The following is a 22,434-nucleotide window of genomic DNA, read 5'->3' as shown; positions in this document are numbered from 1 at the left end:
CAATAAAACTAAGACGTCAGCCAGACACTCCTGAATCTCAGCGGGTGACAGCTAAGTGGCCATGTCCATCACACACACATACATAATTAGGAGATGCGAGGACTCTACAGAGATGGCGAGAAGACATTTGATTCTTTGGTTATGCTCTAGTAACAGCCATATATTTCTTGGCAACCAGCCAATCAGTTCGAGAAATAATATCAGGCCCCGTAAAGTCTAACCCGCTGGGCTGGGCTCCCCATGCACCATTAGAGCCTGTCACCAATCACCGGCCATCTCTCCATGTCCCTTCCTTTGGAACCATGACATGGCCCTCGATAAACCTGACCTTCTCCGGAGAAACACGTTTCTCACTCAACTGCAAATCCCGATGCAAAGCTCCAGTTAATGCAGGCAGGCAATTTAGGTTTTATTATTATTATTATTATTAGAAAATTTCCTTTAAAATGACAGCTGAATATGATGTGAGAGCCATCCAATGTGTCTGCATGCTGCTTTATTAAATTAAAAACACCTGGTTCATTTATACAATGTCTCCAACGGCTTACAGACTAGGATTCTAGAAACCATACATGTCTTATAGCAAAAAATATACATATAATAATCCACCTGTAGTTTATATAAATGATGCAGTGTTTCTGAATATATCTCTATATCTCTATATGTACACATATATACTCTGTGTGTGGTGGCAGAGTCGGCACCCGGAGACTGGAGTCCTTCATTGGCTCTTCCGCTTCGGTGTCAAGGACACCAGGTTTCAAAGTCTTAAGCTGCTGAACCAAGGTCACCGCTGAGGACACAGGACTGGCTTGATGCACCGTCCCCTGTGAAGGACCAGGTTCGCCGGGCAGTGGCACCCCGCCACGCACGGCTTGTTGCACGGACCGATCTCGTTCCAGTTGTCGCAGGACTTCACGCATCCTGGGCCGCAGGTGTCGTACACAGCGCCGTGCTTACACTGGGTGGCTGGAAGAAAGGAGGGGACGAAGGTGAGAGGCGGAGATGCAGCCTCACGGACTCACCCGCGCTGGGTGCCACTGTGCAGGCTCACGTCGCTCACTGCATCAGTCCGTTCCCTTCTGCATTTTAACAAAGGAGTAACCAACACCCGCCATTCCTCACACACCCTGGGCATCACTGGCAGCTAAAAAAAAAAAAAAAACCCTCAAAGGACCACCTGCTGGGCCAGTAAACTTCAAAATAAAATACAATGAAAGCTTTCCAGTCTCAGATAAGACAAGCTACACATTAGTAAAGCTACACGAAAATCTTTAATAAGGTTATTTAGTTATTGATAATAGTGTAAAAAATTAACTCCGGGGCCCTTCAGGCAATTGGGCCATGACGAATGCAAACATTTTGTGCAACCACACCAATATTCAAATCTGCACGGCTGCACGGACAGGGAAAAACCTACCAAGGATATTGAAAATGTGTTACATATTGTAATCATATTTTCATTATGCGAAATATGAAATTAATCAATGTAGAGGCAAGTAAGTGTAAGAGTAAAACCAAATACACCAGATAGGGAGTTCATATTCAAAATTTATAAAGAACTTAAACAACTCAACACCAAACAAACAAACAAAAAACCCATACAAAAACAAACAAGCCGATTAAAAAATGGGCAAAGGACCTAAATAGGCGCTCCTCCAAAGAGGACATGCCAAAGGCCAGGGGACATATGAGAGGACGCTCAACACAACTAATCATCAAAGAAACGCAAATTACAATCACCACAATGAGCTACCACCTCACGCTGTCAGAAGGGCTGTCGTCAACACGTCAACAAACGAGTGTTGGCGAGGACGAGGACGTGGAGCAAAGAAAAGGGAACTTCGTGCCCCGTTGCTGGCAGCGCCATGAGGACAGCCACTGCGGGAAACAGGGTGGAGATTCCTTAAACAAGTATAAACGGGATTATCGTATGACCCAGCAAGTCCACATTCTGAATACACATTCCCCTAGTCTCTATCAGACTTTCTCTGACCTTTGACCAGAGGAAAGGTCCTTCCTTTGACCTCCAAACTTCACAGGGGAGCCTGCGGTCGTTTTATCCGGCTCCTCTGCCAGGGGTCGACCCGTCTTCCTCAACTACTGCTTTCCGGAACCGGTTCCCACCACTGAGCTCCCCTGGTTCTCGGGCTAACATCTGCTGATCACCTTTCTCTCTCGAGCTTCTTTGACTTATTTCCTGGCAAATTACCTCCGAGACTCACGGTCCTGTCTTCTCTCTCTCTCTCTCTCTCTCTCCCCTCTCACCACAGTTAAGAGAGCTCTGAAATATGAATCTATTCTCATCAGTTCTGATGCTCTTCACGAGCACATCGTTCTCCAAGCTGTGAAGCCGTGTGACCTCCTTCGGGCGGCTCCCTTCCCCCCTCTGCCTTCCACAGCATTTTCACACCATGGCTCTTCTCTTGTTTCAATCCCACAATTACAGTTGCAACTGTAGTTCTTAATCAGAGACATCCAGAGTGTCCCCTGAGTATCTTTTAAAAAGATATAAAGGGTGGACAAAAGTAGGTTTACAGTTGTGAGTACGCAAAATAGAGTTTATCCGTGTACTATTATTTACTAATCATTGTATTACTTTCCAATCAAACAACTATAAACCTAATTTTGCCCCATATTCCTAAGCCTCATTCCCTAAAGGTTTTTGCTGTGGGTCTGCAGGTAACACCCAGGCAGCTCTAGATTTAAAAATTCCGAGGACCACTCTGACAAGTCTCCCTGGTCAAAGACAGTGAACCGCAGAGACCTGGGCTTTTGCGGGTCAGAACCCTTGTCTCCCACGACCCAAAGTTCTGGCGCGGGGCCGAGCACCGAGGGGCAGCCCAGCAAACACTAGTACCTATTGGACGATGACTTAACCCTAACAACCCTAACGGCGGCCGGCCGTCCCCCAGCCCCCCAGTCCCCACTGTGGCTTCCCCGTGGCAGGCTCTCTGCTCGTTTTCCACTGTGCGCTTCCGGGATGTCTCAGCTCACTTTGCCCTCAGACACCTGGGTCCCCCTCACCCCTCACCAAGACGCCTCCAGCGTGAGAACTCGGCGGACTTCCGCCTTCCTCCGTGTTCTTTCCTCTCCTCTCACTATAGACACCGACGCTCCCACAGACTCCCTGACCTCTCCTTTTTCTTTTCTTTTTTTTTAAAGATTTTATTTATTGCTTTTACAGGTAGGAGGGGGTGGGAAACGAAATGTATCACCTAATAGTTGCTCCACTTTAGTTGTTTATGGCTTACTGGTTGTATGTGCTTTGATTGAGCAAGTGCAGGGTTTCGAACCAGTGACCTCAGCATTCCGGGCCAACGCTCTATCCACTGTACCACCACAGGCTGACCTCTCATTCTGGCTCTACCATTTAACTTACTAACGCTCTCCTGTGACATCTTACCTTTGACTACTGAACACCGATACTTCCCTCCCAATCTACGGGTAGAAAATAGAATGTAGGAAATGAAGAACAAAAAGATGTCTTTCGTCAGATCATTATCATCTCCAGTGCAATTCACACTAAGTCAATAAACATCTAGAAAGTGTCTTCTGTGTAGTATCTAAGCATCTTCTTAGGCCAGGGAATCAAATGTCAATCATGTCTTTTCTGACCTCCAGTTACCGGAGTCTGGGCTGACAACCACAAAGTGGAAGGTGACATGTGACCAGTTTCTTTTTTTTTTTTTTTTTGTATTTTTCTGAAGCTGGAAACAGGGAGAGACAGTCAGACAGACTCCTGCATGCGCCCGACCGGGATCCACCCGGCACGCCCACCAGGGGCAATGCTCTGCCCCTCCGGGGCGTTGCTCTGTTGCGACCAGAGCCACTCTAGCGCCTGGGGCAGAGGCCAAGGAGCCATCCCAGGTGCCCAGGCCATCTTTGCTCCAATGGAGCCTCGCTGCAGGAGGGGAAGAGAGAGACAGAGAGGAAGGGGGGGGGTGGAGAAGCAAATGGGCGCTTCTCCTATGTGCCCTGGCCGGGAATTGAACCCGGGTCCCCCGCACGCCAGGCCGACGCTCTACCGCTGAGCCAAACCGGCCAGGGCTGTGACCAGATTCTTAATAAAATGCAGGATGTGCCACAGGAGCAAGGGACAAGGGAAGAGAGAGAGGCGTCAGCTCAACGTTCAGGGGGTTGGGGTCAAGGAAGACCAGAGAATGGATCCCACTTAGGTCTTCACAGGTGAGTAGAGAGACCATGGCGGGAGTTTCCCAGGTGGAGGGAGCAGACGGAGCAGAGGCAGTGGTGGGGAAAGGGCGTGGTGCCCCGGCTCGGTCAGGGGGTGCTCTGTGGCTGGAGCGGAGGAGGTGTGAACTCGGAGGAGGGAGAGGAGACGGAGGCAGAGGAGGAGGCAGGGGCTGCCGCCTGGGCACGGGGGTGTCTCAGGGGAGATTTCACTGGGGGTGATACAATTGAATGTGCCTTCAATTTTTTTTTTTTTTTTGTATTTTTCTGAAGCTGGAAACGGGGAGGCAGTCAGACACACTCCCGCATGCGCCCGACCGGGATCCACCCGGCACGCCCACCAGGGGGCGATGCTCTGCCCACCAGGGGGCGATGCTCTGCCCATCCAAGGCGTCACTCTGTTGCTACCAGAGTCACTCTAGCGCCTGGGGCAGAGGCCAAGGAGCCATCCCCAGCACCCGGGCCATCTTTTGCTCCAATGGAGCCTCGGCTGCGGGAGGGGAAGAGAAAGACAGAGAGGAAGGAGAGGGGGAGGGGTGGAGAAACAGATGGGCGCTTCTCCTGTGTGCCCTGGCTGGGAATAGAACCTGGGACTTCTGCACGCCAGACCGATGCTTTACCACTGAGCCAACCGGCCAGGGTATGTGCCTTCAATTTGACGCAACTTTTAGAGGATTCTAGGGGAAGTTAGTGGTGACATGGACCTGGTTTGCCCTTCTGTGAATCCAATTTTTTCCCTAAACTTACAAAAGGCAAATGTGATAATTTTTAAGACATGAATGTGATCCAATTTGGACATACACATTTAAAAAGAATTCATTTGGTTTAATATTAGGGAAGAAAAACCCCAGGAAACACCCAAAGCACAGTTAGAGTTGGCCGATATTTCTCCTCAAAGGGGCACACAACTTAGTTACTGTGTAAATGTACACAAATATCATTGCGTGTCACCTTATGTGGCAGCCCACACAAGCACTCTGTGTTGGCTTTATCAGTAAGTGCAATTAGTGTGTCTCTGTGCCCCCTGTAACTCAGCTGTCTCCATGCCCCGCTACGGGGTGCTGACGGTCACAGCGACTTTATCTCCTAAACTTTCACAAGGAGGCATCCAGCCAGCCGAGGAAAAGCTCCGTGAGTGTAAGACGGACACAGAGAGGCTAGAACCTCCTCGAGTGTTTCGATAAAACAAGACGAAACGGCTCACAGAACCCAGCAGGCACCCGAGGGGCTTCAGAAACACACAGACCACTTTGCATACCCCAGCGCCTTCCCCACTCATAAAATTATCACTGAAATTGCAGTGACAGTGAGGGTCAGCCGTGGCAGGTGGCAGAAAGTCTGCTAGGAGGGCCAAGTAGGATGTCCTGGAGCAAGGTTGTAACAACGTTACAGACTCAGAAGGCACCAAGTAACAATATCGAAGCTAAGGAAAAAACAAATAGGAACTGGAAATATCTACAATAAATATTGGGATAAATTAGTTGATGATTGTATAAATGTACAAATAAATGCACATTCATATGGAAATATATTTTTTGCTCACAATGCTCTTGCTAATCTGTGTTCTCCTAATGATCAAGAACAGAGGCTTCACAGCAAATTGGCCTGGGCTCAATTTCCAACTTTCTTCTTTTCTAGATCTGAGACTTTTAGAAAATTATTTAAATAATCTAAGCTTCAATGTATCCTTACCAGTAAAGCGTGGGTAATAGAATGTTACCGAATAGATTACAATGTGGATTTAAACTGATAAAATGTAATAACCATACTAATGTAGCCTTCTGGGCAAGGAGGTGCTGAGAAAATGGTAACTATGAATATAAATTGTCATTATTAGCCTGTTATAGAACTGGCACACTGTATTGTATTTGGTCATTCATATGCTAAACTGGAGGTCCACTCGTCCTTCCTACCACTGCCGGCGGGTGTATACTTCTGTGTCGGTGGTCACTTTATTGTCAAAACCCTGTCTGCACGGGGGAGTCCCTCGTTAATTCCGAGTTTCGAGCCTGGCTGGCTTCTTATTTGTTCAACCTCCCAGCTTTTTACTCTGGAACATTTCTCTTCCTCAGGAGCTAAGAATGAGACAAGGGTATTCTTATAGTCTTCAGAATTCCGATGACTCGGAAATGAATCTGCAGAGAGATACGGCCAATCTGTGTAAATTTTTCATGCACTAGCTGTGAACTTGCAGAAGATCATAGTGTGTGAGTGTGCGTGTGTGTGTGTGTGTGTGTGTGTGTATGTGAAAATCTCCCCTGCAACCACACATTGATGGAGTTATACTTCACTCAGATGGGTCCATAATTGTAAGGTGTAAATGGAACCTTTCAGGCGCCATATTCCGTTTCCATTAGGAAAAGTAATTTTAGCTCCTGAGATTCACCCTGGCAATCAGGATGCTGACATGAAATGTGCAGTCTTCAAATTCGATGTGTGCGCTGAAGTGCTGCTAAATATAGCTCTGGGCCAGGAAGGGGTCACAGATTCTGTATCTAATACAATTTCTGCGGCAGTGCCACCACAGCTAATAAAATTAACGAAGTTCTGCTGAGCCTGCCTTGACACCAGGGCAGGTGGATCGGGCTTGACTCCGTATATTTTATTCATTTTCTGGTTGATTTGGGAGAAGAAGGACTCAAAATAGAGAAGAAGGACTGCTGGAGACGGGCTGAAGGGACCTTCTCCCTAAACACCCTGCACTGGCGCTTTGGGGAGGAGGGAAACCGTTCCCTCTCTCCCTTGGGAGCCTCTGCACACCTTCCCGGGAGCTATTTTTATCGGCTCAATACGCCTCGGAGATGCGGGCAGCACCGATGGAGAGGCGCTCGCTGCGGAAAGGGAACTCTGACAGAGAGACTGGGCTGGGTTTGCAAAGGAGAGAGCAAATCCTAACGGGAAGACAGGGGAGATCAAAGGGCCCTGGTGCTTCCCAAGGACACGGCCTCTGCCTGCATCCAGGGCAGCTGTGAGGAAGCTTCAGAAACCCCCAAACGCCGGACTGCCTGCTCCCCCAGAGCCACCTGGGCATGCCCTCAGATGAACTCAGTGGTCTCAACTCTGGCTGCGGGTCAGAACCCCCTGAGGGCTTTAAAAGACACACAAGGCTACTTAGAGCAGGTTCCAGGGCGCGGAGCCCAGGCATTAGCTTCTGGGTTTTGGCTGGGGTTTTTGGTTGTTGTTGTTTTTTTTAAGCTCTCAAAGTGACTCCAATGTCCAGGGAAACTGAGACCCACTGGTCTAAGTAAACAAGATGCCCACACACTGACAACCCAGCTTCCAGACAATTCTGCTGGACCCCTCCTCCAGCCAGATGAGCACCCCTGTCCTCCACCCACAGAGACTATCAGCTAGCAAGGCCGTGCACCGCCGCCTTCCTCAGTGTCCGAGCTGCGGTCCTGAGCCCCAGGGTGACGCGGCAAACTCCAGTCTCCTTCATTCCAGGCAGACCTGGTCCTTTGCAGAAAAACATGTGCTAACCCTTGAAGGAAGTCACACATATTCAGTCACCTCATCTCCAAATCTAAATAGCAGCAGCTGCTGCCACAGACTGAGCATCTGAGTTGGACACACTCTTCTAGAAATTTCACGTACCCATCACTAACGCTTATACCTCCGCATAGTAGACCTTAGTGTAAAATTCCAAACTATCTCCGGACGGTCTTGTTCTCCCCCACACGGGGCCTCTGTCTTAACCCGAGCCACCAGCATGGTCGTCACCACAACGGCCGAAACAGCCCACGCCCTCTCCATTTGCTTTCTGTAGCTTTCCTCTCTGTCTCTTCTTCATCACAGCGACATGCTGAGCGAGGACTTAGTGTAGCATTATTAGTGTTGTCTGTACTGCCAGAAACTCAGGGGGATAGAGTCATCCAAGTCACCAACGTACCCACCGTCATGCTTGGTCTGAGAGAAGAAGCTTTAGCATGATGCCCAGTACTGGGCCACTCTGCAGGCGGCATTTCTTAGATGAACAGATGTCCATTTCACAGATCTCAAATTAGCTAATTAGCTTGCCTGAGATCAAATTGCTATAACAACTATTAGAGAACTCTATCTCAAAAGGAAAAAAAAAACATTCTGCTACGTTTTGTATTACAATCTCTGTCTCTAAAAACAAAACAAAACAAAACAAAAAACAACAAAACCCACACTTAAATGGCGGGAATGGTCCTGACCCTCCTTCATCCCACACAGACCCTAAGCCACAGCCGTGACTTCCTCTGCTCAGCACACCCAGCTGGTAGCTCAAGGCTGGGAGGATTTTGTGACAGTGGAAATCCTTAAATCATTCAAATGTGCTTGTCACAAAGCATTTCTCTTACGTGCTTCCTATCCTGCCCCCAGCGGGAAGCCCCTGTGTTTTATCGAGTGGGAAGCCCTTTGGCCAAGGAGGGATGTGGCCGTTCACGTCAGCAAGTGTCTTCCGCTGCTGTCGTGGGTGCTGTCGTGGGCGCTGTCATGGGCGTTGCCGTGAACTTCCGGTGGCGGGGCACCCACCGCGGCCTCTCACCTGCGCAGCTCTGCTGAGGCTCCCAGTGGACGCCGACGCCCTCTCTCTGGCACGCCCGGGTGTACGCCAGGAAGGACTCGCAGTAACAGTTTTTATGGACTGGGCATTCACACATGTCTGTCACGCAGGACCTACGGGAACCAACGGAAAGAAGGAAACATTTAAAAACATCAGACACCCTACATGTGACCTGCGGCAAGGGGTGAGTGGGTGAACGGGGATCCTTGACCGGCTGGTCAAGGTCACTGTTTTAGGTTGGAAACTTAAAAACAGTGTAAAAATTCTGCAGGGAACCACGGCAGACTACCTCTGAGCAACATGCTTCGACACTCCCTTCCTTCAGGAGCAGGACTGTCCAGTGTAACTCCTGCAGTGACCGACACGGCCTGTACTCTCCACTGTCCGAGGTCAGCAGCCGCTGCCTCTGTCTGATGACTGAGCACCAGGAGTCTATGTACGGTGACTAAGGACCCACATGTTTTTACTTTATTTGATTTTTTTAATTTGACATCATTTTCTTTATATTCATGATATAGAAATCAAGTATTTATATATACTTGCCCTGTGCAGACGATCTCCAGCTAAGAAATTTCATCTCGGCTGTACTTGCTTTCATTTTAATTAACTTAGATGCAGACAGCCACGTGTGCCTAGTGTTGTCCTGTCGGAAACGCAGCTCTTAGAACACAGCCACCTCTGAAGGTGCTGTCCCTCTGACACAGGGACAGCAGCTCTGACACCACAGCAGTGGTGGTGACCAAGGGGAAGCACAAAAACCTCACGGTGATCTCTTCAACCTCAGCCTTTTCAGAAACACTAACGCCATTTTTTTTTTTTTAAATGTAGCATGACAAATCCCATGCAAAGCAAAACTTTCAGGCCCCTCATTGGACTAAAGGATAAAAGAGGGCTGGACCAAGGTGTCCTTAGCTCAACTCTGAACCCGGGGGACAACTCGCCAGGACATGGGGAAAACGGGGATGTTTTTAGAAGCAAACTAACAAAATTTAAAACTTGAAACAGGCCAACCTCAGGGACACGAGAACGACCTTGCATTGGTACGTTTAATAGTACAGTTTGCAAAGTGCAGTCCTCACGTCAGGGGGAATAGGACATTGGATAGTCTCTGTCTGATGAACAAAGAGGTCATTTTATAAATGAATAGACACATCCAAAGTCACATAAATAAAGGGCAAAAGAGTGAATTAAATTATATCTCCTAACTCTGAGACTAGCGCTTTTCTTTTTTTTTTTTTTTAACATCTTACCATGCCACTGTTCTCCTCTTCACCTTCCAGGAAGGCCACTGCCTAACAATTTGGACTTGACATTTATTCAAGAGGCTCCCAAGGTCAACAATATTCAACTACCCTTCCTTTGTCAAAGTCTTTCTCAGCAAAAGTCCTTCCTTAACAGAACGTCACTCAAGCTGACAAAAAACACAGAGGATCTTGAAAAGGGATCAGGGCACAGTCATCCAATGTTAGTAGGTCACCGTTTTCTCTTGGTGGGGCATGTCTGTGCACCTGATCAGAGAGAGCCGCCAGCCGGCTCTGTGCAGAAGCTGGCGCACCCCCTGCTCTGAGCGAGAATGAACGGCAGAAACCACACTGAAAGGTTGACAGATTCACCGTGGACCCTCAAAGTGATCGCAGCCCCAGCGCTCGAGGTCAGAGCCGCGGGGAACATGAACAAACAGACAAGAGAGGAACAAATCTGAAACCCAGAGAGCCTGCTCCCCTTCACCAAGTGAGAGCTCATTCGATGACAGATGCTTAAGACACAACAATCAGGGCAGAAACATCGCTGCCGTCCCACCCTATCATCACCAAAGCTGCATTTCTTTAATAGCTTCTCCCCAGAGCATCACAGAAATCCTGCAAAATCACGTTCGTTGGCCAATCCTTTTTGGTATAAGACCCAGCGTGCTATGTCTTTAAATTCGTGTGGAGCCCCAGACTTCCAGGAAAAGCCACATAAAGTCGGCCCTTTCCACCGTCTGAGTAGGAGCCGGCCTCGCCACCATTCCGTTTGTTGTCTCAGTTGTCATTTCAAACTAGCCCACACCCATCAGGACAAGCTCAGACTTCACAGTGCCACCTGCGGCTGCCCCAGGATCGCTTGTCTAATCCCATGTCTACTTCGCTTCCCAGGAGACACGCGTCACCTGCCCCCTTCCCGGGCCGACAGGGTGTGTGGATCTCTTCCCTTTGACCACAAACCCTTGAGATGACATGAATGGAAAGGCACCGAGTGGGCTTGGAGAAATGGCAGTCTTTTATGGAAATGAGCCCGTCTTGACAGGAGGACATGCTGCCTCTGATTTGAAAACACAGCTACCATGACTGTTCACAAAAACGAGGGGGTCAGGGGACCCATGCAGATATCCCAGTACTTTCAGCCTTTCTATATAGTGCCTTTCCCCCAATAAAATAAAAGGTGGTTGTGCATCTCATTTGCATAATCAAGCAACTTTCTTTGATGTGTCTGGTTGCTTTTCTGATGTCAAATGCTTCTTTTTTTTTTTCCAAAGTGAGAAGTAGGGGGAGGCAGACAGACAGATTCCCGCATGCACCTGACCAGAATCCACCTGACATGCCCACCAGGGGGCGATGCTCTGCCTATATGGGGCGTTGCTCTGCTTCAACCAGAGCCATTCTAGCACCTGAGGCGAAGGCCATGGAGCCACCCTCAGCATCCAGGCCAACTTTGCTCCAATGGAGCCTTGGCTGCGAGAGGGGCAGAGAGAGACAGAGAGGAAGGAGAGGGGGAAGGGTGGAGAAGCAGATGGGTGCTTCTCCTGTGTGCCCTGGCCAGGAATCAAACCTGGGACTTCCACACGCTGGGCCGATACTTTACCACTTAGCCAACTGGCCAGGGCCTACTTCTTTTTTTTATTTTTATTGCTTCGTATTTATTTTGAAATATCCCCTAATTTTTGTGAGAAGTATATAAAAGCGTGTTGACAGTGAACAAGTAAAATGGAATCCGTCTGAGTGAAAGTCTTGTTGGTGAATGTCTTTCTCTTTGTTTCTATTGGTTGTCTTAGGAAGCTAATAATACAATTTAAAACAGATTATGCACAGTTAAATCCAATTCATCGAGAGTGTCGAGTGAAGGTGTTTTCGGCACATATTTAACAATCACTTGGTACACGTGCCCCACCCCACTGGACTGCCTGCGTCCTCAGCCACAATCAGTAACGTATCTACCCCGGAACACTGAGAAGACTGGAGCTGATCTGATGACTCGGCACTCATGAGACATGACATCGGAGATGAACCCGCTTGTCAAAGCCAGCCCTTTGCTTGAAATATTTCTCATTGTTTTGAAGGCTTGAAAGATGTATTTTGTCACAAAAGTTCAAACTACAAGATGTCATTTTTCACTTGTCAAGTTGATGATTCTTACACAAAACTTTGCCCAGGGATCGGGAGGGAATGCAGAATAAATGGCCCAAATGGTGCTGGCAGACGGGCAAAAACAGTCAGTTCTTACGTCCAGCGTCTTGCTGTCGTCAGCCTTTACACGGCTATCCCATTTGTCCCACACAGCCGGGGAGAGGGGCGGGGTCTCACTGTGGGCGCGGTTGACAGACAGGGAAACTGAAGCTGGAGAGGTTAACCCCTTGGCCAAGGTCACAGACAGAGTGCAACACCAGGACTGTAACTGGTCTTTCTGATCTCAGCACCCACACTCAACAAATACATTAGAAGGCCTTGCTAGGGAGCAGTTCGGCAACATTTATAAAAGGCCCTGAGAAAGGTTTTCATCCTCTGATTGGGAAATGACACCTATATAAACAGTAATAGATACGGACAAGAACTTTAAGTGTAGGGGTTTTCATCAGATGCTATTTAAAATGAAAAACAAAAACCAAAAAAAACAAAAACAAAACAAAACAGAAACCTAAATTGCCTACCATGGGGGTCTAGTTAAATAAATTTAGGTGACTGCTACAATGAAATATTCTACAGATATTACAGTGATGTCTTGGAAATGTATTTTAAAATATGAGGAAACATTCAGGAAATCTTAATTGAAAAAGAAAGCAAAACTGTGTTCAATATTGTGTGGTCGGCCACAGCAAACAAGAATCACTGAACACAGATTTGCAAGAACGTTCATAACAGACAACTCTAAGTGGTGGCAGGGTGGGGGGAGGGTGCTGTGGTTCTTTTATTCCCTCCTGGTCTGTATTTTCTACACTGAACACATAGCACTTTTCTAAAAACATAAATCACAGTGCAGTGTTGAAGCAGCGACTACAAGAACACAGAACGTATTAAAAATCACATCAGAATTCAGGACCGGGAGTGAGAAATAAAGGACTAAAGAATGGGAGAAAATTAGAATTTCCCCTAATTTTGCAGTTTGTACATCTGAGTAAATATTTCATCAGCTGAAATCTCCCCAGCCTGTGTATCAGAGGCCTCAGGACATGGGCTATGATTCGGTGTGGTACCCCCAGACCTCGCCTCCCCGGTGCCCCGATGCTGTGAACTTGACATTGATGGACGGAACGGGTAGTGGAATACTTACGCATGCTTCTGCTGGTTACAGAAATTTACTGAGAGAAAAGAAACATCTCCAAATGTACTTCAAATTTCAGAAGGAGGTGAAACTATTATTGTTTAAATGTTCGATTTCTGTTTATCGCACTTAATAACGCAGTATGAGGAAGACCTAACTGATGGCTCAGTGGAGTTGAATTTTTATATGTTAACGGAAGGCCATTGTCCTTCCTCGAGCCGAATGCACCAATACTGTGCATTTATATTCCTTTTACAGCATAAGTGGCAGAGTTTTATCACTCTTGGTAGTTACTGGGCTGGGTGGCTTGGGTTTCTGTGCTTCCATGGGATTATTCTATCAAGGACGCCCTGCTTTGATGGCGAATCTCTGTCAGGAAACACGGCTGCTCACCGCTCCAGTGGGAAGACATAGGTTGCCCTGCTTTGGGCCTTTCTGGGAAAGCTCTCTGGGTAAGGAGCCCTGCCCAGGTGACCCCTCTACAGCACTCTCTCCATCCTCGCTGGCTATAATTACTGCGTCTAGAAACGACTTTCTGGCTTACCTCCCCTGCTCCCAGCATCTGTCCCGACAGCACAGAGGGGCAGGCTGGACTCTCGTTCTGCGGGGCTCTGGGCAGATGTACGGAAAGAGGGTGCCAAGAGTGAGAGGAGGGTCCCAGAGAGGCCCTGTGGTGCCACCATGGCTACACACTGTCACACACCAACCGCCTCCCTTTTCTAATTATTTATGTGTGTGTGTCTCGTGTCACATACAAGGCCTGTCCTCATAGCAGCCAGCGTGACTCTGGTATCAGAACTGACCTGTGGTCAGGCTGCTCCCTTAAGTCAATTCATCACAATTTGTCTGTAGGGGAGCCCCAAATATCTGCCCCCCACCATCAAGTTCTAATCACTGATTCCTGCAAAGCTCTAAGACAGTGGCCCCTACCCATAGGGAGCCACTTAAATGGGAATGTGTTTATTATACTTAAATAAATTTAAAAATAAATTCCCTCACTAGCCACTTTTTTTCAATGGCCACGTGTGGCTTGTGGCCACAATATTGAACAGGGATGATGTACAACTGTTCCAGCATTGCAGAAAGTTCTACTGGGTCTGGTACAACGATTGCAGCTCCATCTATGTTGGGAAACCATTCTTTCCTCATCATCCCCCTCCCAGAGGGATTTATAGGTGCAGAGAGATTTGGGGGGGTGAGAGGAGGGGAGATAGTGAGGCAGACTCCTGCATGTACCCTGACCAGGATATACCCAGCAACGCCATATGGGGCCAATGCTTGAGTACTGTACTATTTTTAGCACCTGAGGCTGATGCGCTCCAATGGAGCTATCCTCAGCACCTAGGGCCACTCTTGAATCAAGCCACTGGCTATGGGAGGAGAAGAGGGAGCAAAGGGGGAGGGGGAATGGGAGAGAAACAGATGGTTGCTTCTCCTGTGTTCCCTGACTGGGAATCAAACCCAGGACATCCATACACCAGGCTGACATGGTATCCACTGAGCCACCAGCCAGAGCCAATGCAGAGAGATTATTAAGATCAAGTCCATCCTGCTTTCTTACTGGGCACCTACAAAGTACGAATGTCCTGGCCTCACATGCCAGGTCCCTAGTGGTCTAGCTCATCCCTCATTCTTCCCTACTCATTCTTTTACCCCAGCCTGGGGATGTCCTCTTACCCACAGGCTTCCTTTCCCCAGGCTGTTCCCACCCTGACTGTGCTTCCTTGACTTTCCATTGGAAAAATCCCATGCCTAGGCTTTGAGACTCAGTTTGAGGTTCCTACGTGGTGCTCTCTGACTGCCCCAAGAAAAGTTAGTGCCTTCTTACTGGGTCCTGTCTTCTCCATACCTTTATTCCTGCAGACCCTCTGAGTCCTAACCACCTCATCCTATTAGTGGGGACGACGGCATGTTGCCCATGCAGCCGAGCACAGCCCAGGAAACAGTCAGTGAATCATCCGGAGAGTGGATGAGAATGGCCTCATGATCTCTGCTCAGCTTCCGGGGGTCGGAAAGTCAGACGTGGATGCTGGAAGGGCACGGAGCCCGACCTTTCCAAGACTCCTTGGCGGCTGCACGACACGGCTGTGACTCTGCCAGATCGCTGCTGGCCACAGCAGCCTCAGACCTCCACCGTTTCTACCGGAACATTTCTGCTGTCATTTCCATTCTCAACTTCTTGTACTACTCTCCCGTAACTAAGAAGATATACACATATTTTTTTTTAATTTAATGAATGGTTGAAATGATTGGAGGAGAGAATTCTGCTTTAAGGACACATTTTCAGGAAAGCACATTCAATATTGTAAGAATAACTGATAGATCTTCCTGTTATCAAAAAGGCAAGCCTGCCACGCTGCTAGAATCAAAACATCAAACACCTCTCCGCTCCCTAGCAACAGCACATGAGCGGTTCTCCCTCTGCTCTCTCTGGCGCGAGGGCCACCCTGTCAGAGAGAGGCAGGGGCTCCCACCTCTGCTGCGCAGACAATGGCTGAGCCGCGGGGAACCCACCACACCTCCTCTGGGAGCACAGAAGGGCCAGCCAGGCATGACAGTGGCCAGCCCCGGCTCGGAGCCAGAGCGATTGCCACCAGGAGGCATCTGGCTGGACAACGCTGCGCAGTCTAGGGGTCAGCTTCCTGGAGGGCGACAACAGAATGGGGGCTGGAGGGCTGACCAGAAGACATGCGAGGGTCACATGGCTTTCCTTGTTGCACGAACCTGGTTAGTTCACAGACACAAGTGAAGGCATCGCAGGCTTGCTGGTGCCTGGGGGTCAGGGGTGGGGACAGAGGGTACTGGAGACAGAGTCCCACCTGGGCGGACACCGTGTGTTTAACTACCAAGAGACTATATATATATTTTTAAAAATCACGTATATGTTAACCCTCGGAATCCTGGCCTGAGGTGGTTTGACCTCATTTTGAATGAGGGGCGGGGCATACCCACAGAGCCAGCCAGATGCGAATGAGGGGCGGGGCATGCCCACAGAGCCAGCCAGTTGTGAGTGAGGGGCGGCCAGATGTGAATGAGGGGCGGGGCATGCCCACAGAGCCAGCCAGATGCGAATGAGGGGCGGGGCATGCCCACAGAGCCAGCCAGATGCGAATGAGGGGCGGGGCATGCCCACAGAGCCAGCCAGTTGTGAGTGAGGGGCGGCCAGATGTGAATGAGGGGCGGGGCATGCCCACAGAGCCAGCCAGATGCGAATGAGGGGCGGGGCATGCCCACAGAGCCAGCCAGTTGTGAGTGAGGGGCGGCCAGATGTGAATGAGGGGCGGGGCATGCCCACAGAGCCAGCAAGATGCGAATGAGGGGCGGGGCATGCCCACAGAGCCAGCCAGTTGTGAATGAAGGGCGGGGCACGCCCACAGAGCCAGCCAGTTGAGAATGAGGGGTGGGGCGCGCCCACAGAGCCAGCCAGTTGCGAATGAGGGGCGGGGCATGCCCACAGAGCCAGCCAGCGGGGTGTCCCTGCTGCTCTCCCCAGACCCTTCCTGGGCCGGCCCCTTTGCGCTGAAATGGTCATGCTAGTGAGAATGTTCAGTATGAAACACCTGCTTAAACCTGGGTCCTGTGTCTGCCCTGTTGCCAGGACGGCACACAGACTCAGTCTGAGGAAACGGTGGGATAGTATGTGTGCCAGGTCCCATCCGCAATCCGGCCTCACCGGTGCCCACGTGGACGCAGGTGCGGTGGCCTAACGAATTCACGGGGCCCTGTTTCAGGAACTAATGGAGGCTCAGAGGTGAACAGAGCTGGACCTACCTCGACAGAGAGGCAGTACAGACACTAAAAACCAGTGTTCCGATGACCTCAGGGCTATGACAGGCAAGAAGCCACTATAATAGATACTTAGGACTAATTCCAGGCGGGCAGGCCAGGGTGTCCAGAAGGAATCACAGAGACATGGGAAGGAACATGGGAACTGGGTCTCGAAGTGTGGCAGGCAGTTAGGCATGAGCAGAGCAAGGACAATGGGTCAGGCACTAAAGGTCACCAGGGCGGAAAGCCCCAGGTGCCTAGAAATGGGCAAAACTGGGAAACAAGGACCTCACCCTTAGGGTGGCCCTTCCTCCTCTAGCCTATCTCTGGTCATGCGGTTCAGACTCCCTGACTGTTCCTCCCAACATGTTGCTAGTCATGTGGGTTAGACCCCCTTAGAGGGAAAGCAAACAATAGCCTTTAGGCACCAAGCCCCCAGGGCAAGGAGGTTCTGATCCTCATCAAACACATGGAGGCTCCAGGCCCAGAAAAGTAGCAAAACCAGATAAGCAAAGCTACAGCTGACCTCAGGACCGGCTGCATGGACACATGGCCCCCTGTGCTGGTGCCAATCCAGTCCATGGAGACCATGACCCAGAAATAACACACCTGGAAAGCTGATGGATATTCTATTGGGATCCTCCCCTGAGAACTCCAGATAAACATCCTCAGGACGGAGGACCGAGGTGGCTCTCCCTCTTGGGGCACGCCGGCACCTTTCCCCCCCCTTCCCCTTCCCCTGCCCCCCAGTCCTATTACCTTTGCCTTTCTCTCTCCCCTGAGCTCCAAGGGCACTTCCTTGGCCTCTGTAACCTGTTTCCTGAGCCCATTTTTCCTACCTCTGTGACTTTCTAAATAAACTTTCTCTTACTGTCTTGCTTCTGAATTCTTAGCCACAACTTGAGTACTGAGGTTGCTAAACCAAGGTCCGGTTTCGCCGGCCACAGACAGACCAGTGGAGGCTTGCTTCGTGAGGGAACGAGGGAACGAGGAAATGAGGAAAAGGAAATTCCAGGCAAAGGGAGGAGCCCGAATCGAAGCACCGAGTTTCCAGATCACCAGATCTTAGATGTGATGGCCATGTGGTCTCTTCTCCAATATTAAAAACCAAAACAAAGAGCTCCCCGACAGACAATCACACGGCCTCCTTTTCCCCACGGGAGAGCTTGAAAGGTCTGTTGTTAAGACATTTCTTCCTTCTAGGGATTGAAATTCTCATCATTTCCAACCTGAACTCTTAGGTGTGACCCCTGAAGTCACAGGGAACCAGTCAGAACGCAGGTGCCAAAGATGACTCTTCTGTTACCTTCCTGAGCCCCCCGCTTGACCTCGGGGGCTCCCATCTTCCTGTCCGTGGTGTCCTCCCCTCTGTAACTGCTGCTCCCACCTTGACGAGGATAAAAATCCAACCAGCAAAGGAACGTGGGAAAAAGCAGCCTACCAAAACATTGTAATAATTTTTCACGACAAACCTTTTCCAATTGCCCACATCCAGTTCCTGTCGTAAACACACTGTCCACGCATACACAGTTCTGATTCAAAACCTAGTGACTCTACACTTTTACCTACACACTCTCCAGATACTGCACCGTGCTGACTGCTTTAACACTCACAACATGCCCCAGGAGGCAAATGCTGTGACCCACACAGCACGAACTAGCATTGGCGCAGAAATCCCCGACATGGTCATTAGCCTCAGACATTGTTTTCATGCTAGAGACTGGTGTTGTGGACTCACAGAGGCATCTGAGGACACAGAGACCTCCTTTGGAGGTAGCAATGCTGATGACTGTCCCTCAAGCTCGCTGTGAGCCACGTCCTGCTTGGAGCTGAGACCAGACCATCACGCATTCCCTGAACCTGAAGTCTCTTCTCTCCTGATGGGGTCACCTGTCAGGCCATATGGGGAGAATACGACCTCTGTGCCCATGGTTATTTTATGTCTTAGGGCTGGGACCCTTTACCCAGTGTCCAGGGTGATGACTTTTTAAGGAGCCAAAGACTAGAAGCACCAACAGCTAGAATCACTTCTCTTGGGAAAGGTGAATTCTCTTTGCTCAAGTAGAAAACACTGGCTCCACAGACAGGTGGGAGGGGGGAGCTGGCCACCACGATGAACAGGTATTTGCTGAGATGTCACTCTTTGAAGGATAACTCATTATTCAGTTTGGGCAAGGATGTCTCACCAGCCAGCCAGGGAGCTGGGAAGCCTGGTCACCACCCCCCTCTAGTGGCCGAGAGTTAGAGCGTCAAGTAACCTTCATTCTCATTCCTCTGCTCCTTACTCTTTGCTCTTTGGGGGGTGGGGGGGCTGGCTGATAAAAAGAGTACATGAAAATGGCTACTTGTCAGACAATCCATCACTTTTCTCTTAAACACGGTCACTTCGTCACTGCCACACCTACTGTGAAACAGCTACAAGGCTGGTTGGTGCACTCCATTCCTGCATGGCCTGAGAGCCTAGACAGGGGCAGCGAGGAGGGGGGCCCACCCGAGGTGCAGCCAGAAGGGGGCCCACCTGAGGTGCAGCCAGAAGGGGGCCCACCCGAGGTGCAGCCGGAAGGGGGCCCAGCCGAGGTGCAGTCAGGAGGGCGGGCCCAGGGCAGCATCAGTGGGGGAAAGCCTAAGCTTCTCCACTTCCTGTAGAATCTCGTTTCACCTTTGCTCCGCATCTAGCTCCCTGTACTTCTGATTTTACAGAGAATCTCAAAAGAGTATAGACCTTTCACACAAGCAGGAGAGAAACATCCTCTTTCCCACCTCAGGTGGCAACACAGCTGGGGCCCCAGGCACTGGCAAGACTCCAGCGTTAGCCAGATTCCTGCCTCCTCGGTACAATGACCGGGTCTCCACTCCACCAGAGCTCTATGACTCTGTGTCTCAATATGGACATGCTCAGCGCGCAGCCAGCCTTACAGTTAGGTGGTGTTCGCACTTGGGCAGACCTTCCAGACATGAGGGGGGCCTTTCGCCCAGAACATCTTCGTGCCCCTCCTCTGTGTGAGCTGTCTCATCCTATCTCTACCCCCCGGCAAGGATGGGCACACACCCTCTTTGAAACGGTTCCACTCAATTGGGCAAACACTAACTGAATGTCTGCAAGGCCCTGGCGAGGCCCTGTGGGAGGGCAGCGGGGAAGGGGACCGTGCTGTCAACTCCTGACGGCGTGTGAGGGGGGCAGGGCCAGACTGGTCAAGGCAGCAGGCAGCCCACAGAAGGGGTTCCACTGGGCTTCCACAGTCTGGGGCGCACAGCAGAGGGGGTGACTCCTCGGGTAGTACTCCAGGGCACTGCTCATGTCTGCACACCGGGGACAGGAGAGGTGCCCGCACAGGGGAGCCCAGGCCACGAGCTCTGCCAGCCACGGGCAGCAGGCAGGGGAGGCAGAGAACGCCTGCAGCCCCTTACCCGGTGAGTGCCCCGGCCCTCGGTTCTGTCCATCTTTCCCTGTGCTCTGCCTGCCTGCCTTGTGCACGCTCTCACAGGGTTCTGGTGACAAGCGCCGGAGAGCAGACAGACTGTCCCCCACTCCCACCACGGCCAGTCCGCACGGGGGAGGGAGAAACCCATGCATCCACGCAGATGGGCTGGAAGCAGGACACAAGCAGAAACCGTGGTCCCCGGCTTTGCCTGGCTGACAAGCAGGGAGAAACTTCCCTCTCCTCGCATCCTACAGCGGCTGCCCTGGGCGCCTTCCTCAGGACGTCCTGCCCGGGGGTGCCTCGGTGAAACACAGCCAGCTGTGTCCCAGCGGGACCAGGCCAGTCCGCCCGCCTGGCCAGCAGCTGCCTGCGGAGGGGGCGGCCATCGGGCGTGCGCAGTCACAAGCGGGAGGAAAACCCACACGAGAGTCGAGGCCCCCAGCATCTGGAGGCCACACCCCAGCCACACGTGGCAGCCGCCACCAGCCGGGCCGCTTCAAAGAGCCGGTCCCTCCCAAGGCCTTTTTCACATTAGGCGCTGGAGGGCTGCCAAGGCCCACAAGTCCTCCGCTCCGCGCCTGAGTGCGAGGGCGGCCGCCCGAGGGGTGTGGTGCGCCGGCGAACTTCCTCAGATGCGGGTGCCTTTCATCAGGCATCTGCTGCGCGGCGCGGCTCCACGAGAAACCCGAATTCACGTCCAACCACTGCACGAGGAAGGAGGGATGTTGGCACTCCGTCCTCGGGCGCAGCTGAGACCTACAGCGACAACTCGGTCCCCTAGACCTAAAAGGCGGTTTATCCTTCCCCAGAGGCCCAGCTCAGCCCCTCCCACCCCCATCCGCGGGGGATGGCGCACAGCCATTCCCAAAACACGGAAGAGAGGTTCAGGGAGCAGACAGTCCCGAGATCCAAGTCATAAACACCCTGGGCCAGTCACCTCCTAGCCAGCCTCTGCTCACAGCCCAAGAGTGGAAGAGGTAGGGAGGATGCAACATTTCCTGAGGATGTATCAATACTATGTACGAGGTGCATTGCATACAGGAGCACCTTTCTGCCTGCAAAATGTCTAATGGCAGACAGAACCAAGTCCCAAAGAGGTCAAGTATAGAGTTAGCTTCTTTGACATCGCACTGATAGCAAGGGGCAGAGCTGCGTCCACGCTCCCCCCCCCCCACAATGTGTTACCTTCTTTAGCACATGCTGTTCCCTGTTCCTGCCACTGGAAAGGTTTTCCGCCCCCTTCTCCTGCTTGAAGCCTCCTCCTTCAGGGTGCAGGCCGGTAGCTTTCTCAGCCAAGGCTTCTGAGATCCTCAAGCTATATAAGGTGACTATTAATTCTCATGGTGTTCCTGAATGGCCTGCTACGGTGTCCTAGTGTGACCGGCCCCTCACGCCACCTACCCTCCTGCCCCCTAGAGCGGGGCAGGGCTTCCTCACCATCTTTTGTCAGCCCAGTGCGATGCTTGGTCCAGAGTAGATGCTCAAAATCCAGTTTTCTGAATGAGACATGTATAGATGTTTACGTAGTCAAGTCCTGATGGAGTGATGACCAAGATGACAAGGAGACTCAGGTGGCTCAACGGCACGAATGAGTTTGAAGGAGTGAGCGTACCACGGACTTCATTACATCTGATGGGCAAGTTGCAGGAAAGCTGTCAACAGGCCCCGGACTGGGCGGCTGGGAAGCCAGTGGTGGATTCACAGGGATGGATTCACAGGAATGGTGGGAAGAGAAATCATCTTGATGTTTACTGAAGGTGAAGAATACATGAGTCACTGAGCCAACACCATCTCTCAGCGGGTTGGCAGTGAAGGGAAGGAGAGAGATGGAGCAATAGCTCGAAGGGAGGGTCCGCATGTGCATGTGTGTTAGGATCAAGAAGACTTAAGCATGTTTTGCGCCAAGAATAAAGAAGTCCAAAAGACGATGTTGCAGCTATAGAGAGGGAGTGGGTAGGCGAACACCTAACCCGTGGAGTGGTGCCGTGAAGAAAATAAGGGAAGATG

The 22,434-nt window shown here is 50.8% G+C and overlaps 1 protein-coding gene across 2 annotated transcripts in view; it reads right to left on the bottom strand.

Moving 5' to 3' along the window:
- Positions 1-486: 486 nt before the first annotated feature.
- BMPER (BMP binding endothelial regulator) overlaps positions 487-22,434 on the bottom strand; it is a 234,182-nt gene continuing 212,234 nt past the window's right edge. For both annotated transcript variants that reach the window (XM_066239762.1, XM_066239763.1), the window contains 2 exons: positions 8,705-8,835; positions 487-969 (listed from right to left, as the gene is read on the bottom strand). In XM_066239762.1, coding sequence (XP_066095859.1) covers positions 788-969; positions 8,705-8,835 — 313 coding nt within the window. In that variant the 3' untranslated portion in view covers positions 487-787. The remainder of the gene's footprint in view (positions 970-8,704; positions 8,836-22,434) is intronic.

Source organism: Saccopteryx bilineata, chromosome 7 (genome assembly GCF_036850765.1).
Source record: "Saccopteryx bilineata isolate mSacBil1 chromosome 7, mSacBil1_pri_phased_curated, whole genome shotgun sequence".
Lineage (NCBI taxonomy): Eukaryota > Metazoa > Chordata > Mammalia > Chiroptera > Emballonuridae > Saccopteryx > Saccopteryx bilineata.
Note: the sequence above shows the minus strand (reverse complement) of the source record. Positions and strands in the feature narration are given on the sequence as shown.